The sequence below is a fragment of the Haliotis asinina genome, chromosome 11 (assembly GCF_037392515.1).
Source record: "Haliotis asinina isolate JCU_RB_2024 chromosome 11, JCU_Hal_asi_v2, whole genome shotgun sequence".
NCBI lineage: Eukaryota > Metazoa > Mollusca > Gastropoda > Lepetellida > Haliotidae > Haliotis > Haliotis asinina.
This window is the reverse complement of record NC_090290.1, coordinates 49,609,508-49,630,143: the sequence shown is the minus strand read 5'-3', so window position 1 is coordinate 49,630,143 and position 20,636 is coordinate 49,609,508. Positions and strand designations below refer to the sequence as shown.

The window sequence follows — 20,636 nt, the reverse complement described above, 5'->3', positions numbered from 1 at the left end:
ATTGGAACATTTATGTTACAAACGGAACCAGGTTCCTGAAAACAAACTATGATATTATAATTGAAATACACAATTATGAGTACAGCAATAACTCAAAAAACAATCAGCAAACATGCATATTGCAACAGCTCAGCAGCCAGCCATCAGTCATGGGTATTGCAACAGCACAGCAGCCAGCCATCAGTCATGTGTTTTACAACAGCACAGCAGCCAGCCATCAGTCATGGGTATTGCAACAGCACAGCAGCCAGCCATCAGTCATGGGTATTGCAACAGCACAGCAGCCAGCCATCAGTCATGGGTATTGCAACAGCACAGCAGCCAGCCATCAGTCATGGGTATTGCAACAGCACAGCAGCCAGCCATCAGTCATGGGTATTGCAACAGCACAGCAGCCAGCCATCAGTCATGTGTTTTGCAACAGCACAGCAGCCAGCCATCAGTCATGGGTATTGCAACAGCACAGCAGCCAGCCATCAGTCATGGGTATTGCAACAGCACAGCAGCCAGCCATCAGTCATGGGTATTGCAACAGCACAGCAGCCAGCCATCAGTCATGGGTATTGCAACAGCACAGCAGCCAGCCATCAGTCATGGGTATTGCAACAGCTCAGCAGCCAGCCATCAGTCATGGGTATTGCAACAGCACAGCAGCCAGCCATCAGTCATGGGTATTGCAACAGCTCAGCAGCCAGCCATCAGTCATGGGTATTGCAACAGCTCAGCAGCCAATCAACAACCATGTGCTTTGCAATAGCTCTGCAGCCAAAATAACCATGAATATTGCGACGGTTCAGCAGCACCATGAATCACATAACAGTTCCGTAGCCATACAATAATAAAAAAAAATATGCTAATTAGTATTCTAAAGAGTTACAACTCTCCAGCCCCTCCAACAAGACATGGACAATCTTATATATAGTTTTACTATTTTTCATCTTGTTATTGAACAAAGTTCTTGATAGCGGAGTCTTTCCTGGGGTATAAAATCTTGAGTGATTGCATTGCCATTACATAAAGGGGTTAAACGGATCCCAACAACCACAGGGGCATTTCAATTTTGAACATCTATAGGAAGGTTTTCCAGCCCATTCTAGAAATGGAGTGATGGGGTAGCCCAGTGGTTAAAGCGAAGCTTATCAGCCGGGTTCAGTTCCCATTATAGGTACAATGCCCCCACACATGGACACATACTCGAAGGAGTCGCCGAAATAGTAAATGTTTCAAGTCTGTTTCAAGTCTGCTTCAACTTTGGTTTTCCTGTCACATTACTCTCTGAATCAGCATTTCCCCTGAGGGAGGGTCCCATCTTAGGAATATACCGTGTTTACCATACACAAGACGGGAGCTTTGTCAGGATACATACTATCATCTATCCCACCACCATTTCTGCGCAGCCTGACACTGAGCAGGTGAGAGGGTGAAGGTGAGTTTAGTTTTACGCTGCGCTCGGCAATATTCCAGCCATATGGTGGCGGTCTGTAAATAATCGAGTCTGAACCAGACAATCCAGTGAGCATCAAGCTCATCACACGCATCGATCTGCGCAATTGGGAACCAGTGACATGTGTCAACCATGTCAGCGAGCCTGACCATCCTCTTTTCTGTTGAGTTCCTGAGTGCCGGACACAATGCCATACGGTCGTAAGTGGTAGATGTAAAACTCCAGATCGTACATCTTCTGTGGGGGCACGTAGTGGAAGGATATGGCGAAGTCGGAGATGCTCTCTATGCCCTGAAATATATAGTATTTATTTACCTTTTAGTGAGATCTTGAGATGAAGCTAATGAATACTTACACTCTAGAATTAACATGATTCTAACAATTTCATTCGTAGTTTACACTCATTATAAACATGGGTATTATTATGGATCATTAAATATTCAAAAACACAGAGAGTAACACTACTTTATAAACGTGTCATTGAAAATCTAAAAATGTTACCTGTAATATGTATTGTTACAGTTTTTCAGATGTAAAGATTTCTTCAGTTTTATTGAACAGAATCAACCCATTGATATAACCCCATTCTTTTGTGACATATAAATAAACTCCCATGGAGTATATATGATTATGAAACGTAATGCAGAAATACATTTTGCAAGTGTTATCAGGGTCGTTGACTTGGCTGATGCTTGTCATCTCGATGATTTATAGACAGACGCCATATTACTGAAATACTGCTGAGTGTGGCCAAACAAAACACAAAAAGGTAAACTCGATCCCCTGGGAGAGTTAGTATGGTTTTACGACGCATGTGGCAATATTCCATCAATGTCACGGCGGGGGACACCAGATATAGCTTTTTACTCATTGTACCCTTGTGGGGAATCGAACGTGGGTGTTCAACGTGACGAGAGCGCTTTTACCATCAGGCTACCCCACCGTCCCTTCGATCCCCTGAACTAATGCTAGCCATTATAGATATCTAAATTGTGTAGGTGTATCAGAGATTCTGACTTGGTCTGCTGCCAGTCACCATGTCCAGATGGCATAAATCCCCCTCATAATTCCCAGTAATGGTTGTCTGGTGATGACTCAAATACTTAATGCTACCTTTAATCTCTGAAAACACGCCATCGGACCCTTTCAGCTCTTTCAATGCAATGGTTCCAAAATATACACTACACCAAATCTAATTCGCCCCAGTGTAGAAAAAAAATTGTATTTTGATATTTGGTGCTACCTTTTTTAACATATTGACTTTTCACATGCTGAATGTGACCAAAGATGAGTTCGAATGGTTGACATTTTGCCCGGGACTGGGATTGGTCATTCGTAACTACTCGTGTTATTCCGGCAAGCAGGATGGCGTCACGTACTCTCCTCGTGGCAATGTTTACGACTGGGTCCTGTCTGAGCACAAACGGACATGGACATGATACCAGTCTAGTACTTTTATCAAGGACAGATAACTCTGAATTTCCAAACATGCCTCAAAGAATATCCTACATCCCGTGGGCAAAACAGCAGCACGGTCATTACCTTTGCAAATATGTTTCCGTATCCTTTAGATCAAAGTTTATCTTTAACGTGTGCTTGGTATAGTTTAGCGAAGTTTCAAAGTTCAACGGTTCCGCCAGTTTCATGTTTTGAAATGTGTTTTACTACGCGCGATTTGATTGGTTTGCCACGATTCTTTGCAATAATGGCGTACGAGGGGGGAGGGGGGTGGGAGGGAAGGGGAGTATGAGTCTTCTTTGTAGGTCACGGAAAGAGACGAGTAGTTACGAATGTGGGATTGGTCTTTTTAGCATCCTGTATTCAGAAAAATGTAATAGCTGTACAATGTTACTACAATGTAAAATATTTAGTTAGCATAAGAGTCAATGGGAAAAGACCCGTGAAAGTCCGAGGTAGCATAGGTAGAATAGAATGCTTGTCGGGCAGTAGTAGCAGCTGGAGGTGGTCATACGAGGTACTGACTTCAACACCACCTGATAGTGACGCATTGCTCCATAAAATTTCATTCATGTATCTTTGTTTTCCACTGATCTACACGTCCTTGAATAACACGACATTTTCATTGATACTTGGGTTTTGCGTTTCTTTTTTTGAGCAGTGTTGTTGCACGTTAAAAGAGGTGGGAACAATAAAAGACATTCAAGCTGAGACTAAATCTACTATTCGGTTCGGGATTTTAGCCTGAGATTTCTTTACGTATTTGGACGGTAAAGTTTGAAAGCTTTTAACAGAAATAAAATCACCAGGTTAGTGATACGCAATGTCCTTTACAGAGATCAGCAGAGTATAAATCATGCAGTTTTTCAACAATCAATGCTATGGAAGCGTTTGTCAGACCGAAAACGCGTCGGGCCGCCTTTTTGTCTGATTTTGATGAGATAGACAAATAACATTTTGTGTTTGCATTACCTTCTTAGCACCATTTGCATCGTACTGGTAATACCATTCTGGGTAGTTACCCACCAAATGCGCCTCGGGCCGAAAACAATGGAATCTGCTCCTCCCAAGAGCGTCTGTTGTGTTGACTGTTCTCACCCCCAGCTTCTCCATACATCTGCAGAACGCTACATCTTCTGCACCACCATCATGCCTGCACACTGTGGGATCGTGTCCCTTCTCACCATATCTCCTCAGTGCCTCCTTACTCAGCACATACCCTCCTCCACCACTATAGAACCCTTGTTTTAGTATTACCTTGAAATGATGGCCAAAAAATGCAGGCTCGGATTTGTTTTGGGACGTCAGAAAATACCGAAGATTTTCTAAAATAACATATGTGTCATCGTCAGCTTTCATGAACCAGTCAGCATCATCAAAGTGGTTTTCGTAGATGTAGCGGAAAGCTTGCATTGTTTTGGCTGTCAGATGTTCCCGTCCTTCAGACACGTTTAATCCGACTGTAGGGAACTTTGGATCTGTCACCGAGCTCATGAACAGGACTTTGTTGCAGCGCCTACTCCACGTGTCACGAACCACACGTGCTTTAACACCCAGGTTTTTTGGTGACGTCATAATCCAGCAGAGTACTTTCTCCTTTTGATACAGAGCCTTCGATATGGCATCGTCATCTGTTCAAATAGAAGAGAAACCGTGTTTGATAAACAACTTTATCTGGCGATAGTGGTAGATTGTGACCATTAAAGGATGAATGATGAGTTGGTGGAGTGGGCATGGGTTGAGTTTGGGCGAGCGTGTAAGTAAGGTTTGCGGGTAAAGAGTGGTGTGGGGGCATGCAAAAAAGGTGAGTCACACAGTGTACCAGTCTGAGGGGGAAAAAACTCGTTACGTCTGCATATACTTGCCTTTCTACTTCTCCCACATGACACATGCATCTAGATGTTCAAAAACAACGAAATGTGTTGGCTTTAAACATCGCAATAAAAATAATTGGTATTTTGATGCCTCTATGTTTACATCATGGTCTTCTTCCTGACGTTACCGTTGCCAAGAGTCATCTTTTATGCTCTCAAATGAGACGTGTAGTCGGTATCTGGATGAACGAATGACGTCTTCATTAATCAGATAAAGTGAGGAGAGCCGTCATATTTTTTTACATATGACATGATGATATTTTTACACATCCAAGAGACAAACGACCATGTCGCATTTTGCCGTAAGATATCTACCAAACATGAAAGGATATTGCAGTGAGAATCTTCATGGCCAAAATGGGTTATTTGTTTTCTTTCAGCGTATGAAGCCACTCATGAATAAAAATACATATCCACTTTAATAACCAAAACAAAACAATACAAAAAAAAAAAAAAAAAACTCACTTAACGTAATTACACACGAATCATGTAAGAGTAAACTTACATTTTACTTAAAACATATTTATATTACCAGTAAAAACATATCACTTAGATGAGTAAATTGTGAGATGTGACATATAATATGTGACTTATAATATGTGTAAAAATGCACATATTACTCTCCCTCCCGAAATGCAGCTTCTCCACATCAGTATGACACATGTGCTACTGCCACTTTGAATGTGTAAATTCCAATTTTGGTCATATGTATGATAATGAGAGTGACTCTTGAACAAAACTTGGAGTGAACAACTAACTGGATAAAAGGAGCGAGACTCTGTAGCCTACACGTGTGTGTAACTGAGAATTAAGTCTTGTGGACCCGAGACAGACTTGTGTCGTTCATGTACTGGACATCCACGGGCACCACCTCCCCTAAGTACAACCATCCAATCCCCAGTGCGATGCAGGAGGAATAGGTGTAACCTTCTATCTCTCCGTGCGATATCTGTTTTGTGCATTGCTTGTCGAAAATAATGTTCAAAGCAAGGTTGAACCACGTTAACACTGCGTTACTTCTTATCGAGCAAACAGACAATGTGACTTTGCTTATTATCTGTCACTATATGATTGGTTGGTAGGAATGTCAACGCTGCACTCAATCCAGTGATCAATAGCATGAGTACATATCTACACAACTGTGACACGATGACATGTGTCAAGCAAGTCCGTGAGATTGACAACCATGGTCCCGTTAGTCACCTCTCTCGATCAACACATAAAGATGACATGACACTTTGTCATATTTCCAGAAACACTGTTTTCTGGTTATTACTTTAATATACTCTGTCGTGGAAGTCCCTTGAATTTCCCACTGCTATAGGTAACATGGAATTCATTCGTTCACTCTATGTTTGCTGCTCAACATGCCTGAGACCTGCAATACTGTAGTACATATGTAGCCTCTGACAAATAAAGTGTACACGTTATGATAGAAATGAAACACATTTTCTGTGAGTAGGTTGCATTCAATGCTTAAATATGACACACAGGCGTGCCACTGTACACAGTGGTGTCAGAGCAAACTGTCTCGCAGATTAGGATGGAATAATATACTCTTCAAAAAAGGAAGGGGAATTGTGCTTCCAATGTACGATTGTAGAAAATGGGAGATATATGGGATTGAATCATTGTTGATACAATAATAATGGAGAATGCATCACCACGAGGATTTCATTCAAAGGAACGCTGTTCGTTCAGTTATCCCCCGTGTTAGGTGACTGGCCATGGAGTATGACATGAAAATTTCAGGTTTACAATTTTCAGTCGGTAGTGTGTGATTACACTCTGAAAACCCTGACCGTGCACAGATGCATGAAAATTATCGGAAAATGGTCTACAGCGTTTCATCGATATGCCTGAGATTCATGATGAGGCCCCATGCACGTGTTGGAGGCTCCCACGTTGTGCACGTGCTTCCCATGCATTGTGTTTGCTTGTGGTGATACCGTGTAATGATGCTGCATACACAAGATGAAAGTCAGTGTAATGTTCCTCAGTGGGTTTTCTTCCTACCAGACTTCAAGGTTCAGGTTCCCCTACTTTTTATAGAGTACATGCTATCAAATTGGTACTAACCTTTATGGAGATGCGGGTCCTCAAATTTGATATTTCCAGACAAGTACTGTCCAAACGACTTCAGAATTTCTTCAAAGAAGTCCTTCGATAGATTCTGCGTCTCTCTTGTATGAACATCTGGTGAATTTACAGTGTTTACAATAGATGAGACGATCTGAAAGTTGGATATTTCCGTTTTAAGGAGCAATGCACAAATGGACGCCAACGAAAATCCAACAGTTAAACCTAAAACGACAGGAAATAGTTTTGTGACAGGAGGGACGGTTGCCATGTCTCAGTTATCTCGCTGCTGTGTTTATACATGCACGTAATTTGGTCGAATATTCCTTTGTAACTTGCACCTTATAAAAATTTTCCTCATCAGGATTTATGTGTAATTATTTAAAGCCTGATCGTCTTGGTGGTCACAGTATGGATGCTGGATTGCAACTCCTGAATACTGCAGTACCTTCCCCACGGATAGTCGCCGATCGCTTAAAGAGGCTGAAAAGAAACAAACGATACATCAGACTGTGGTCATTTGGGCAGTATTGATAATTTTTAAAATGCTCTAAAAAGTGATCTAAACAAAATAATTATCATCTCTTGATTACCGTTCGCACGGCTTTTGACATCGGGACATCTCAATAACACACGTTCAAAATGACCATGCGTATAAAACAGATAAATATATATAACTGCACATGCGTAACTGCAACATGTTTCTTTCCGGAGTCAATGAACGGCGCCAGCGAAACTGTTGCTAGCCGTATCATGCCTTTCATATCCATCATCAAAATGTGTATGACTGCTATGATTTAAACAAGTTCATCAGTGGTCCATTTAATAAAAGTTGGTAGGATAATATTATGTTAATATTGAAACCACTGGTTACTGGACAAGAGACTCACAGCATAAGACCAAATGTTGTTAATTTGCTGCAAGCCATGTCCATCTAGTAAGATGAACCAACCAAGCAAGACTACATGATCCGTTAAGTCGTTGCCTACAGAAAACGTCCAGTGATGGACTATACTTCTAACCCGGAATTCCAACTGAGACTGAAGCAACATAGACGTCACGAGGTAATGTGAAAATATGACATAAAGGTGTTCTTTTAACATATACATGTTTGCGTTTTGTGGAGAATATACAGTGCCAAATTATAATATTCTCTGATTTCAGGCTTTTATGAGATCCAATTTATTTACTACTTTTTGTGGTATTTTGGAGTTGGGTGAGTATCAATACAAGCAAATAATATAGCATGCCATCCGTGTACAGGCTTTTCATGGCAGAATTGTATTGCGCACATTTGAACACATTTATCTGCCTGGTGATTGATTCTGTTATGCAGCATGTTAAAACTCAAAAACTCACAAAAATTAGTTATCCGACTAGCCAAGGACAGGAGACACACATTCAATGTCAGTGTTGATTTTGTTGATGGTTCAGCACTACTGGACGGTCACACATGTTTGTCAATCGAGTTATGTGCCAGATCAATTCGACACGGACTCGGATTTTCAAGGGACGTTTACATGAATTACCACTGCACGATTGTTTACGTGTCATGTGTTGTGAAGACAAGCACCCTTGTTGGGTCATTCACTGGGTGGGCTCTGAACAGTTCATGGCGTCTGAGATGAAATGATGAAATTCCCGGGGACGATCTGGATAGCATGCTTACAAACAAGAAAGAAATGAAAACCTTTATAAAATATAATTTAGCTGTAATAATTGTTGCTTGTTTTATCAATGTTCATATTCATGAAGCTTGTTATTTGCTCTAGGCATAATTATCGATAGTATTATATAGTGTAATGATACTTTGACGTAGAATTTGGTGTTCTCCACTATTATCAATATATAGTCCTTTCCCGAATACATACACACACACACACACACACATACACACACACGGCAAACAGCCCCTCTCTGTGTGTGTGTGTGCGTGTATGCATGTATGTATGTATGTATGTGTGTGTGTGTGCGCGCGCGTGTGTGTGTGTATGTATGTATGCATAGGAAGGACTGCTTTTATATATTATACTAATTTCATGTATGCCTTCCGTTATGTGGCTACACATTGTTTTGTGCAATAACATAGATATGCAACTGCAAATGTGACAGTGAAGTGCATGACAGAATAATATAATACATGTATATGTACATGACCGTACTGACAAGCGGTGACTGCGCGTGGAGCCATAGAACAACGTTAACAGAATTACTACGCAAAATAAAATAGTTCTTCACGCTTTAAGATTTTTTTCTCGGTAAAAGCTTATCTTGTGTTTCACATGTTTATCTAGGGGGTATAAGGCACAAATTGTGCAGGGGTGATGGTGCTGTTAAAGATGCAGCTACAACGCAACAACACAACAGATGCCTTCTGGAGTTCTATTCTCTTTTGCCTGAGGCGCATTTTGAGAGTAAATACCCTCCTTGGTTTAACCGCTTCCGTGCAGATGGCGCTAAAGAAATATGGCAATTATAACGTGTCATATTTATCTAGAAGAAATTTGCATTCCTATCAACAGAATCAGAAATTTTAGTTTTGTACATTAGTTTCCGGCAGGGTAAACATATATTATTCTGCTTTGAACTGACTCAAACGAATCAGTTTGTTTTAAATCAGCCGGCCCTACACGGCTCAGGGAAGTCGAGATCTCCTGGCTTTGACATAAACGTGAACTAACAAACATATACATACAGTCAGTATTAACAGCTGAACATTGTCATCCGCTCCGACACGATTCAGGCTTGCTGCTGGTAAAATGTTCAAACATGACTAAATGTGTTCACATGTCACAGATATACACACATGTCTACAGAAGTGCAATCCGGGTTAAAACTGATCTTCAGAAGCTCATATTTGTTGTTAAGGGCGACTAACAGGTTCGGGTGGTCAAGCTTGCTGACCTGGTTGACGCAATCATGTCATCGTATCCCAGTTAGGTAGATCAAGGAACAAGCTGTAGATGATCCTGCTGTAGGTCACTGGATTGTCTGCTCCAGACTCGGTTATTTACAGGCCACCAGAATATGCCTGAAATATTCCTGCATGCAGCGTAAAATAACGAACAAACAAAAGAAGCGCATATAAATGATGACATTGATGAAGTGATGACTAATTATGACAGTTATTCATCCAGGACTAATTACCAAAATATACCAAAGTGACAGAAATAAGCACGATGGATAATCCAGGTACAACATGATCCAGGTATAACATGATCCAGGTACAACATGATATAGGGTACATGATTATACAACAAACTGATTTTATACTTTTCTATTTTGGCTGAAATGACAACCATATCCAAAACGGAGTCAACTTTCGCTATGTTGTTTTCATGGGCCAGTGGTTGCACTGGTTTCCTGACAAGAGCAAGAATACGTTTATCCAGTGCATCTAACCTATACCGTTAACTCGACACGTCGTTGACCAGGGTTCAATCTAACATATGGCTACAATATTTGAGGCCAATTTCTGGTGTACGCCGTTTAAAACAATACACACTCATACGCTCTAGACTGAAACAGATTGATCAGGTGGAATATCTAGAATATGAGATGACACGGCAATGTGAGTGCGGATTCCTGTTATAGAGTCAGATGTTTGGAGGAGCACATACATAGAGTTTTGCATCTCTGATTCAGGTAGCAAACACATGGGCGGATCTAGGAATTTTGAAAGGATGGGGTTCAGGGGATTAGGGACATTGTCTCATGACAATAGGCTTGATCTGATAGCCAGGCTTTGCAACTTCAATATGTATCACTAGGTTTCGAGAGTCGTTTGTACTGTCAACTAATTATTTCCCCTCGTTATATATTCCATACTTTTTAAAGGTACTGTTTACACATGACCTGATGTATTGTTAAACAAATATATATCGTTTGAAAACATTATTGTTCAATATATGATAAAAGTCCGTGCAAAGTGGCGGATTCTTCATAAAACGCACCTGCTTAGATGCATGCTATTTGCACATGTTTTTGAACAATGTGATTCACGGTCCTCTGGCAATTCATCTTCATAAGGTTTGAAGTGAGTTCCCGAAATGAATCTCCAATGTAACCATATGTATCGCAATAACATTCAGTGATTGTTTTTAAGTGAGTCTAAACTTTCAATGGGAAGTTTAAGTTGCGATCCGATGCTATTACCCTGCTGCGTTGCATGCTGTTTAAGCTATTGCGAAAAATACGACTGTGGGAGATATAGTTCGACTTAAGCAAGCGGTATTTATTTAAGATTTATCCAGAATTATGGATGTCAGCTTCTTTTTTCTGCTTTTCTTGCTCCTTCTTTATTGTGAATAACACGACGTTTCGGAGCGTATGCTAACTCCTTTATCTTTAGTGTTGCCTTTGAACCCCTGAAACTGTGTGCGTGCATTGGCCGACATGCATGGTACAGGTACAAGGTATATTTCATAGATCACCGCCAGAGGATCAGTACAATCCTTGTTCATTGCCATGTTGCTCTTTACACTAAATGAAATGTGTTTCCATGAATAGTCAAAACTAAGTCTTCTTTAACACTGATGTCATACGTTACATGAGAGTCATCAGGGAAACACTCCCTGATTGATTGACAGAAAAGTTTTCAGATTTTGTGTTAACAACATGTGCCATGCAGACAAGGCAAATACAAATGAAGACATCACAAGAAGGGGAAACGTAACAAGGAATGGTGGAATAAAGATGTGGGCGATTTGTGGAATGATATTTGTCAGACAGTTGTGTACTGGTATAAGGTTCTACATGCGGGTGATAAACATGGATTAGGCACGTACTATACACAAGATACGGGGAAGATCTCACGGGTTGTCATTTTTTAAAAAAAACAACAAACAAAACAAAACATGACGTTCAAAGTAAAACCAAAATTCATAGATTTGGATCAGATCGCATATGTCTTCAGTTTTATACTTACAAAAGCCAAGGCTACACCCATGCAAGATATTATCACACAACTTTAAGGACTTTCACGTCACGGTGGAAATAAACTTATACTATACTCCCAGAGCAGCTGAAGCGTACGTAACATCATTTTTACCAAGATTTCGTGGAAGCGCATTAACCGAGTGTAAATGTGGAGTTACACCAAAAAGAGTAGAAACAGGGAGATATATCAAACTCCCAGAGTAGAGGAAACTGTCCACACTATGAAGATCTAGACTAGTAAATACCGGGGTTATAACTGATCTCCAGTAACCCATGCTTGATGAAAGAAGCGACTAACGGGATCCGGTGGTTAGGCTCGCTGAGTTTACAAATATCCGTATCACCGTATCCCAATTGCGTAGATCGATGCTCATACAGTTGATCATGGGATTGCCTGTTCCAGACGATTGCTGTCTATTAATCAGAGGTCCAAGAACCAGGATGGATTTAACCTTGATGACTCCGCCACGGGCGAGGAGAGTTACAACTGATAAGTGACAAGGGCGTGTTTTAATTTGTGTCAAATGTCCCATGCTTATTAGTTTCGTTTTCAGGTAAACGGTTGACTTGATACGACGTTACCTGGCATGTACAGACAAAACAACTCAACTGGGAGAATCGAGAAACAGCTTTATTCACATGAATATGATGCATGCGGTCATGATAACTATAATATGGCTCCATCACTCACCCTCTGGTACAGAGGACTAACACATACCAGGGACACAAGTTGATGTGTTTGCAGTGATGCTGTATACGCCCCTCTTATAATCGTAAACCTACACGCATTGCCAACACTTGATATTTGAGTGAGTGAAAAGATTTTTATGCCGTTGCAGCAATATTCCAGCAATACCACGACAGGGCACACCAGCAATAAGCTTCACACATTGTAACCCAGGTCTTTAGTGTGACGAGCCGACCCTTCAGCCTCGAGGCTACCCCACCACCCCTCTTGATCTTTAGCGAAAGGTGAGTGAGTGGGTTTGGTTTAAAAGTATACCTATTACCTACACGAAGTAAAAGTTCCCTGAGAGGTTTTGACGGACTCTTAGAAGTTGGAGTACAAAGGAAAGATATGAAGAACAAACGTCATTCCTGCTGTTGCAAGGACTTTGTTCATCCATGTATTCCTGTCCCTCTTTGAAGTGATGTGGATGAGAATCCCAAACGTTTCAACAGTAACATAAACCAGTCTTGCGAAGATCAGTATCTAGGCGTGAACAAGTAACGCCTTTATACATGATCAGTAGCAAAACATTTGGATGCATCTGGAAACCTACCAACAATTCCAAATTGTTCATTGAACATTCACGTCATATCAGACAGACGAATGAAGTCCTCTGTGTCATTACACATGTGTACTGATCACCATATCTTTTCTGTTGAGCTCCTGGGTGCCGGACACAATGCCATACGGTCGTAAGTGGTAGGTGTAAAACTCCAGATAGTGCATTTTCTGTGGGGTCACGTAGTGGAAGGATATGGCGTAGTCAGAGATGCTGTCCAGACCCTGAAATATATCATGAACGTGTGAGTTCTTTACATTAAGCTAAAACATATTAGTCTTACATGTCGACCTTCATTCCAGTGTTCTTTACATTAAGCTAAAACATACTAGTCTTACATGTCGACCTTCATTCCAGTGTTCTTTACATTAAACTAACACATACTAGTCTTACATGTCGACCTCCATTCCAGTGTTCTTTACATTAAACTAACACATACTAGTCTTACATGTCGACCTTCATTCCAGTGTTCTTTACATTAAGCTAACACATACTAGTCTTACATGTCGACCTTCATTCCAGTGTTCTTTACATTAAGCTAACACATACTAGTCTTACATGTCGACCTTCATTCCAGTGTTCTTTACATTAAGCTAACACATACTAGTCTTACATGTCGACCTTCATTCCAGTGTTCTTTACATTAAGCTAACACATACTAGTCTTACATGTCGACCTTCATTCCAGTGTTCTTTACATTAAGCTAACACATACTAGTCTTACATGTCGACCTTCATTCCAGTGTTCTTTACATTAAGCTAACACATACTAGTCTTACATGTCGACCTTCATTCCAGTGTTCTTTACATTAAGCTAACACATACTAGTCTTACATGTCGACCTTCATTCCAGTGTTCTTTACATTAAGCTAACACATACTAGTCTTACATGTCGACCTTCATTCCAGTGTTCTTTACATTAAGCTAACACATACTACTAGTAGTCTTATAGTCGAAGAAGAAGTCGTGTGATACTCTCTAGGCCTCCAGCCACATAACGTGTACACAGTATATACAGTAACTCATACAATCACATGCTACGTGCCGTATTACATCAGTTTGAATATACATTGTGCAATATGTTACAATGCTGTGCGTTATTTGTCGCCCGTTTTAAATATAATGACAGGTGTAAAATGTCGATATCATTTCTGGAGATCGTAAAATAGGAGAATGTTCTGGTGGTTCTCTTAAGTAAAGACATGTAAAGACATGTAAGTGATTTCATTTTTACATAACGTACAAATCCTTCAATTTTTATCAATCCCTATTTTCATACCTTTGATCATTGATCCTGACAAACCGAGTCTGAATGTAACAACTAACTCACTTAAAGTTCCAGAGGTTAGGATGAAAAGTGTTGTTTTTCTCTGGTTCAAGAATTCAACAATTCACATGACATGCTTTCATTTAAATCTGAATGATAATTTCGAACAAAGATATTTATGGATCGAATATTGCCAACTGTCTAGAATACGGCAATGTCATAACCGTATGGTAACGTTTCTGAATATCTGCACCCCCATGTTACTTTCCATACATTGTCTAAACATAACAATATGCTGTCGACTATTTTATGTAGACGTTGGCCATGTACGTCTAGAATTTAACCGGAATTTAAGGCTTCTAATTTGTGAAGCTATATGTAGCTGCTATCTCCACATTCACCATATGCCATCGATAAAATTCTGCTAAGAATGCCCGAACTCACGGTATTTTTAATGCCAAATGGTGAACTTTTTCCAAATAATCGTATCTTTGGAAACCCCATACTTCTGAACTGTAAAGTAACATTGGTTGTAAATGAGAATCGAAATGTTTAAAAGAAGGGATTGGGGCGAACATTTCCGAATTTAGAACATCAGTTTTGACACGTACAGACAGTTCCAATGTTTCGCAGTTTAGAAGGGTCAAATGCTTTTTGACAATCTATAGAGGCTACACATAGCTTTCGTTTTTGTCTAAAAATAGTAATGGTTTTCAATAAGTTCATATAAAGTAAATATTTTGATCAGAAGTTGAACACTTCTTACGGGTCATCGGCTCCCTCCCTCTGCAAGCAGTCTGTGTTCTGCTGTTTATTTTGTTGATAGTTACATAGACAGATTCTTTCATACAAATGCACAAAATCGGAGATTTACTATGTGATTAGGTTGTCTGACAAAACATCCACTTGCAAAGTTTGAGATCGACTGAGTTATTGGATGAAGAGTTATTTACAAAAAAACCGGGCCCACATGCATTTAATGCCAAACGTAAGCGTGTGATTCAAAAAGGTTGACAAGCATATTTGGCCAAAGGGAAATTCTATTATAAAGGATTTTTGTAAAAAATGTTTGACCCTTGTCTAGAATATAAAGATTATAACAGAGGAAGCCCAGGAATGTGGAGACATTCCTTCTCCAAATATTTTGCTACAAATATTTTTAATATATGGCATAAATTCAGATATTATCAAAATATTATCAAAATCTGCCCCTTTCGTAATGGTATTTAGGAAGGTTCAGCTATCTCACTTATGGCTGATTCCAATTATGGACTATTTTATATACAGGACTGGAAAATATAACAGTCATTGTTTCATATAAGTAGCGTTGTAAGATTGAAAACCTAAAAATATGACACCTAATATGTATTGTTGTTGATTTAGAAAATTGTTCATTATTTATCATTGAAAAAGTGTTTTCGACTGATATGATCCAGACCGCCCTTGTTACGCATAGACTTAACACCCTTCTCTTTTCAATGAATGTTATTCCCTTCATGTATGTGAGATTACAAACCTTCCTTTCATAATGCAGAAATAAAGTTCAACGAAGTGCGCATTTTCGAACTCTAACAGCTCTTTCCATGCACCAAATCATTCTATTCTTATTTTATGAAGATATGTTGGTCAGGAAATACTGTGGAAGTGTATTTTCTACCATGGGGGCGTAGTGGGCGAGCTATCTTAGACGCCTGGATAATGATCCAGCTCGGTGGTTCCGGAGGTCCTTGTCCACCCAACTGTGAATGGGTACATCATAAGGACGGGAGAGCCACATTAACTTGGTGCGGTATCCAATGATCGAGAGGTCAACTTCCCATCGTACTTATGATGTATCGGTTTCTTAAAATACACCTGGCATATTTAAAACCTCGTATTAGTAGCTTCAATGTCATCCACTCCAGATACTGACAGGATGAGTCACCTCACCAACAGCCAAAATAATTTGGTATAGGTCCATAATATGATGGAAAAAAGATGTTTTTTCTACATAAATAACAAACAAATCTAGATAAATATAAATAACCTTACCTCCTTAGCGCCATTTGCATCATACTTATAATACCATCTTGGGTAGTTACCCGCCAAATGCATCTCAGGTCGAAAACAATGGAATCTGCTCCTCCCAAGAGCGTCCGTTGTGTTGACTGTCCTCACCCCCAAGTTCTCCATACATCTGCCGAACGCTACATCTTCGCCACCACCATCACGCCTGCACAGTTTGGGGTCGTGTCCCTTCTCACCATATCTCCTCAACGCCTCCTTACTCAGCACGTACCCTCCTCCACCACTGTAGTACCCTTGCTTGACAAGGACCTTGAAATGATGGCCGAAATATACAGGTTGGGATTTGTTTTGGGACGTCAGAAAATATCGGAGGTTTTCTAAAATAACATATGTGTCATCGTCAGCTTTCATGAACCAGTCAGCATCATCAAAGTGGTTTTCGTAGATGTAGCGGTAAGCCTGCATCGTTTTGGCTGTCAGATGCTTCCGGCCCTCTGACACGTTTAATCCGATTGTAGGAAACTTTGGATCCGTCACCGAGCTCATGAAGAGGACTTTGTTGCAGCGCCTACTCCACGTGTCTCGAACTACACGTGCTTTAACATCCAGGTTTTTTGGTGACGTCATAATCCAGCAGAGTACTCTCTCCTTTTGATATAGAGCCTTCGATATGGCATCGTCATCTGTTCACAAAAAGCAAAAGTAATGTTTGAGTTATTTCGATAAACAGTTTCACACACCGATATTAGTAGATTCATGCGTTCATTGATGCAATTCAGAGAGCGAGTGAGTGAGTGAGCTGATGGTTGGTTCCGTGGGTTCTATTCGCTCGGTTGGCAGGTCGTGTGAATGAGTGATATCAAAATTGTTTTTCATTGAGAACAGAGAATGGAATGCTTTTTTGGATGGGGTTAAGGACTGGTGTGGGGTCATGTCATCACTCGTCAGAGACATTAAAAACGTGATTCACAAATCAAAACAGTTACGTCCACTTCTTCGACATGACACATACATTTAGGTGCTCAGTGAATCGTCTTGGCTTTACCTACTGCAAAGACATATGATATTTCACCTGTTCTTTGTGATTTTACGTGAAGTCAGAGTTCTAGCTGCCTATGCTTGTTATTTAGCAAAACGGTATGCAGAGTTCACCGAGTCTGTTCTGATTTCAGATGAAACGCTTTTGTTTACAAAGGAAAGTCTCGCAATATGCAAATTTGTCTCAGTTATGGCATCATTGTGATGGTGTGTGGTATTGTTTACGTCGCTCGGACGGCATTGATGACGTTATTCGAATTTGTGTGTGACGGGAATGACGTCACACCTGAAACAGTGTTATATCTGAACATTACTGACGTCATTATGCTTTTATGAGACGGTGTTCACGCAGTTTATGGGAAGTACAGAGGTTATTGCACTTGCATGTCTGTCGTCAAGATGTAACTCATTGCCTTACTCCCGCTTATGTGGGTACGACAAATATGCTGAATATGTCTATAAAGTTAAATATGTAACTTTTGTCATACATACATGAGACTGTCCTGTCCAAATAAAGATGTGCGTGAGTATGTTAAAAATATGTTTTTCACGTAACCTAATGGTATAATTAGGGTGTATGTGTATGGTGTTTTTTTCTTTATCGAATAAAAATGATATGTGTAGGAAACGTCTTGACATGCATCAGATCATTCCTTCTAAATTGACTACAAGCAAACTAAAAGTTAAAGCGAACTCAAAGGGACCACAAATATCAGTTCGTTACATCCGTAGGTTAGATAAAAGCGCTGAAAATTACTTTACTTACCCTTAACTTCGTTATAAGCGTGTTGGGTATAAAGATAGTTGACTTATGTTTTATCAGAACAGGCTTAGATGCTAGCATTTAGAGAAGCTGAGATAACCTATAAAGTAACTATTGACCTGTATTCTCACTTTCGTCAGACTCACTCTTGAACTAAACTCGGATTAAACAACTAAACAGTCCAAATAAATTATCAGCTTACTTTCAATGTACCGAAAACCATAACAATAATCTGCTTTACATCGTCTTAATATTACTTGAATATTGCTTTCCGCGGAGGAAAACCACATCACAATATATAAAACACTCTTCCAAAAATATTAGAAACGAAAATGAAAAAAGAAACGCATACGCGATTTTGAGAATGTTGGACTCAAGCAGCTACAGAAAAAGAGAATACAAGTGTACCTTATCTTTCCAGACATCATCTATGTGTGATTGAAAACTTCTCAAGTACCAAAACGCTCCGATCTTCATTGTTTTTGATGCGTTTCAAGAAATAATCGCCAAAACATCACCAAGAATGTATGCAAACTAAAATGCACGTGCTACTAACCGGGGGCTATGCGGTATCGATCACAATAAAAAGGCAACCCTTGTGTTTAACTGTTTTCATTCACTGTATAAAAAAGAGGAAATCATCATTCCACGCCTGAGTGACGCCAAACGAAATATCACCTTGAAGGGGGATAGCTGCTGTCTGCACTTGCCCGATATTTCAAAATTCAGCATAGCACCATATCTCGCTTTTGGGATTCCGCTTGGTATCTCCTAAGAAACGACCGTCCAAAATTTACCACTCAAGTCTAGGACATCTACATCCAGGCTGATCACTTGCGTCCTTTTCTTGCCACAGTACCGAGACTGCACAACTCATCCCAGACTTGTAGAAAAAAAATTCTGAAGTGTCAGGAATCGATTGCGTGGAGCGGGAATTCGACCAAGAAGGCCAGTTGTCGTACCTTTTTCGAGAGACGTAATAATCAAACTAACACTTACTTACCTTTATGTCTAATGTTTCATTTTCGAGTGGGATACCAGTAACATTAGCCCCGATGTACTAAAATACGTGTCTACCTTGAATCATGTCATCACACACCGTGACTTTGCTAATTGTCTGTCACTCTGTGCCAATGACATGAAACCGTGTCATATTTTAAAAAAACATGGTTGTGTGGTAGAATACACCAAATTAAATGAATTGGGGCATTTTGACTAGCCCCAGGGGAAATGTGACTAAATATCGACGGCATTTTCAATAAATTTCATGGGGTATTTTGTAGCTGGGGCAATACGACTGGTATCATCCATAATATTGTTCACTACTAAACGAAACAGGAATTCAATTGTCCAATCGCTGTTTGCTGCACTACACGTCTAAGACCTGCATTACTGTTGGATTTTCTGTCACATAAAGTTGAGATACATTTTCCGGACATCACCATCTTTAAACCCTACTCGCCCGAGTGACCTACGCTATTTCGGGGTTGATTTCCATACTCCGACAAGACACATCCTGAGATACCTGAAATTATGTTCGCAGCTGTGTTGAGGCAAATTTTATCACTAAATAGGATGCAATATTCTAATGTCGAATTAGAACTTACCTCTATGGAGATGCAGGTCTTCAAATTTTATATTTCCAGACAAGTATTGTCCCAACGACTTCTGAAACTCTTCATGGCGGCCCTTCGATAGATTTTGCTTCTCTCTTGCTTGAGGATCTTGTGAATTTACAGTATTCACAATAGACGAGACGAAATGAAAGTTGGACTCTTCCGTTTTAAGGAGCAAAGCACAAAGGGACGCCAAAGAAAATCCAACTGTTAAACCTAACACAGCAGCAGATAATTTTGTGACAGGAGGGAAGGTATCCATGTCTCAGTTATCTCGCTCTTGTAGTTATACATGCACGTAATTTGGGTCAAATATCCCTTTGTAGCCTGTACCTTATGAATATTTCCCTTTTTAAATGCATGTACTTTTCAAACCTGATCTTGGTGGCCACAGTATAGATACTGGTTTTCAACACATTTCTCACAGTTACTCACTGCAGAGAGGCTGAAGAGAAAGAAACGGTCAGTCAGACTGCTGATTTTGACAATCATAAAATGTTTTTAAGGGCTACTAGATCTAAAGAAAAGTATTCCCCTGTATACATTCCAACACTAAATGTCAATAACACACGTTTCAAAATGCCACAATTTATAACACAGGTGTATATATAACTGTAGTTGTGAACATTTCTTTCTTGAGGTTACTTTCAGTATGTAACAGATGTTCATTGAACGGCAAGAGTCAGACGTTTGTCTAGTGTGTGGTGATTATTAACTACACCATAAATGTGTGTAACTGCCATTATTAAGTAAGCCATTTGGCGACTGTTGGTGGGCAATTGATATGTTTCTATGAATATCATTGGCTGACAGACAAAAGACTTATAGCATAAGACCATCGCCGTCTTCAGTTTTCCCCGTGTT

At 40.0% G+C, this 20,636-nt stretch overlaps 2 protein-coding genes across 2 annotated transcripts; both read right to left on the bottom strand.

Annotated features, from left to right (window-relative positions):
* On the bottom strand, nt 1–6,991 carry LOC137256178 (glycoprotein-N-acetylgalactosamine 3-beta-galactosyltransferase 1-B-like). Its single transcript, XM_067793884.1, has 3 exons — nt 6,856–6,991; nt 3,875–4,533; nt 1–1,735 (listed from the first exon to the last, which is right to left on the bottom strand). Exons 2-3 carry the CDS (start codon nt 4,475–4,477, stop codon nt 1,580–1,582), a joined length of 759 nt encoding a protein of 252 aa, XP_067649985.1. The 5' UTR covers nt 4,478–4,533; nt 6,856–6,991; the 3' UTR covers nt 1–1,579.
* A 6,153-nt stretch (nt 6,992–13,144) lies between these two features.
* Nucleotides 13,145–20,034, bottom strand: LOC137255500 (glycoprotein-N-acetylgalactosamine 3-beta-galactosyltransferase 1-B-like). The gene is made up of 3 exons (XM_067792935.1): nt 19,764–20,034; nt 16,380–17,038; nt 13,145–13,306 (listed from the first exon to the last, which is right to left on the bottom strand). Exons 1-3 carry the CDS (start codon nt 20,032–20,034, stop codon nt 13,145–13,147), a joined length of 1,092 nt encoding a protein of 363 aa, XP_067649036.1.
* Between the last annotated feature and the right edge of the window lie 602 nt (nt 20,035–20,636).

Coding starts and splice junctions, on each gene's coding strand:
- LOC137256178 (XM_067793884.1), bottom strand. CDS start 4,477: ATGACGTCACCAAAAAACCTGGGTGTTAAAGCACGTGTGGTTCGTGAC. Junction 1,736..3,874: donor ATGCAAATGGTGCTAAGAAG/GTAATGCAAACA, acceptor TATATATTTCAG/GGCATAGAGAGCATCTCCGA.
- LOC137255500 (XM_067792935.1), bottom strand. CDS start 20,034: ATGGATACCTTCCCTCCTGTCACAAAATTATCTGCTGCTGTGTTAGGT. Junction 17,039..19,763: donor AGACCTGCATCTCCATAGAG/GTAAGTTCTAAT, acceptor TTTTGTGAACAG/ATGACGATGCCATATCGAAG. Junction 13,307..16,379: donor ATGCAAATGGCGCTAAGGAG/GTAAGGTTATTT, acceptor GATATATTTCAG/GGTCTGGACAGCATCTCTGA.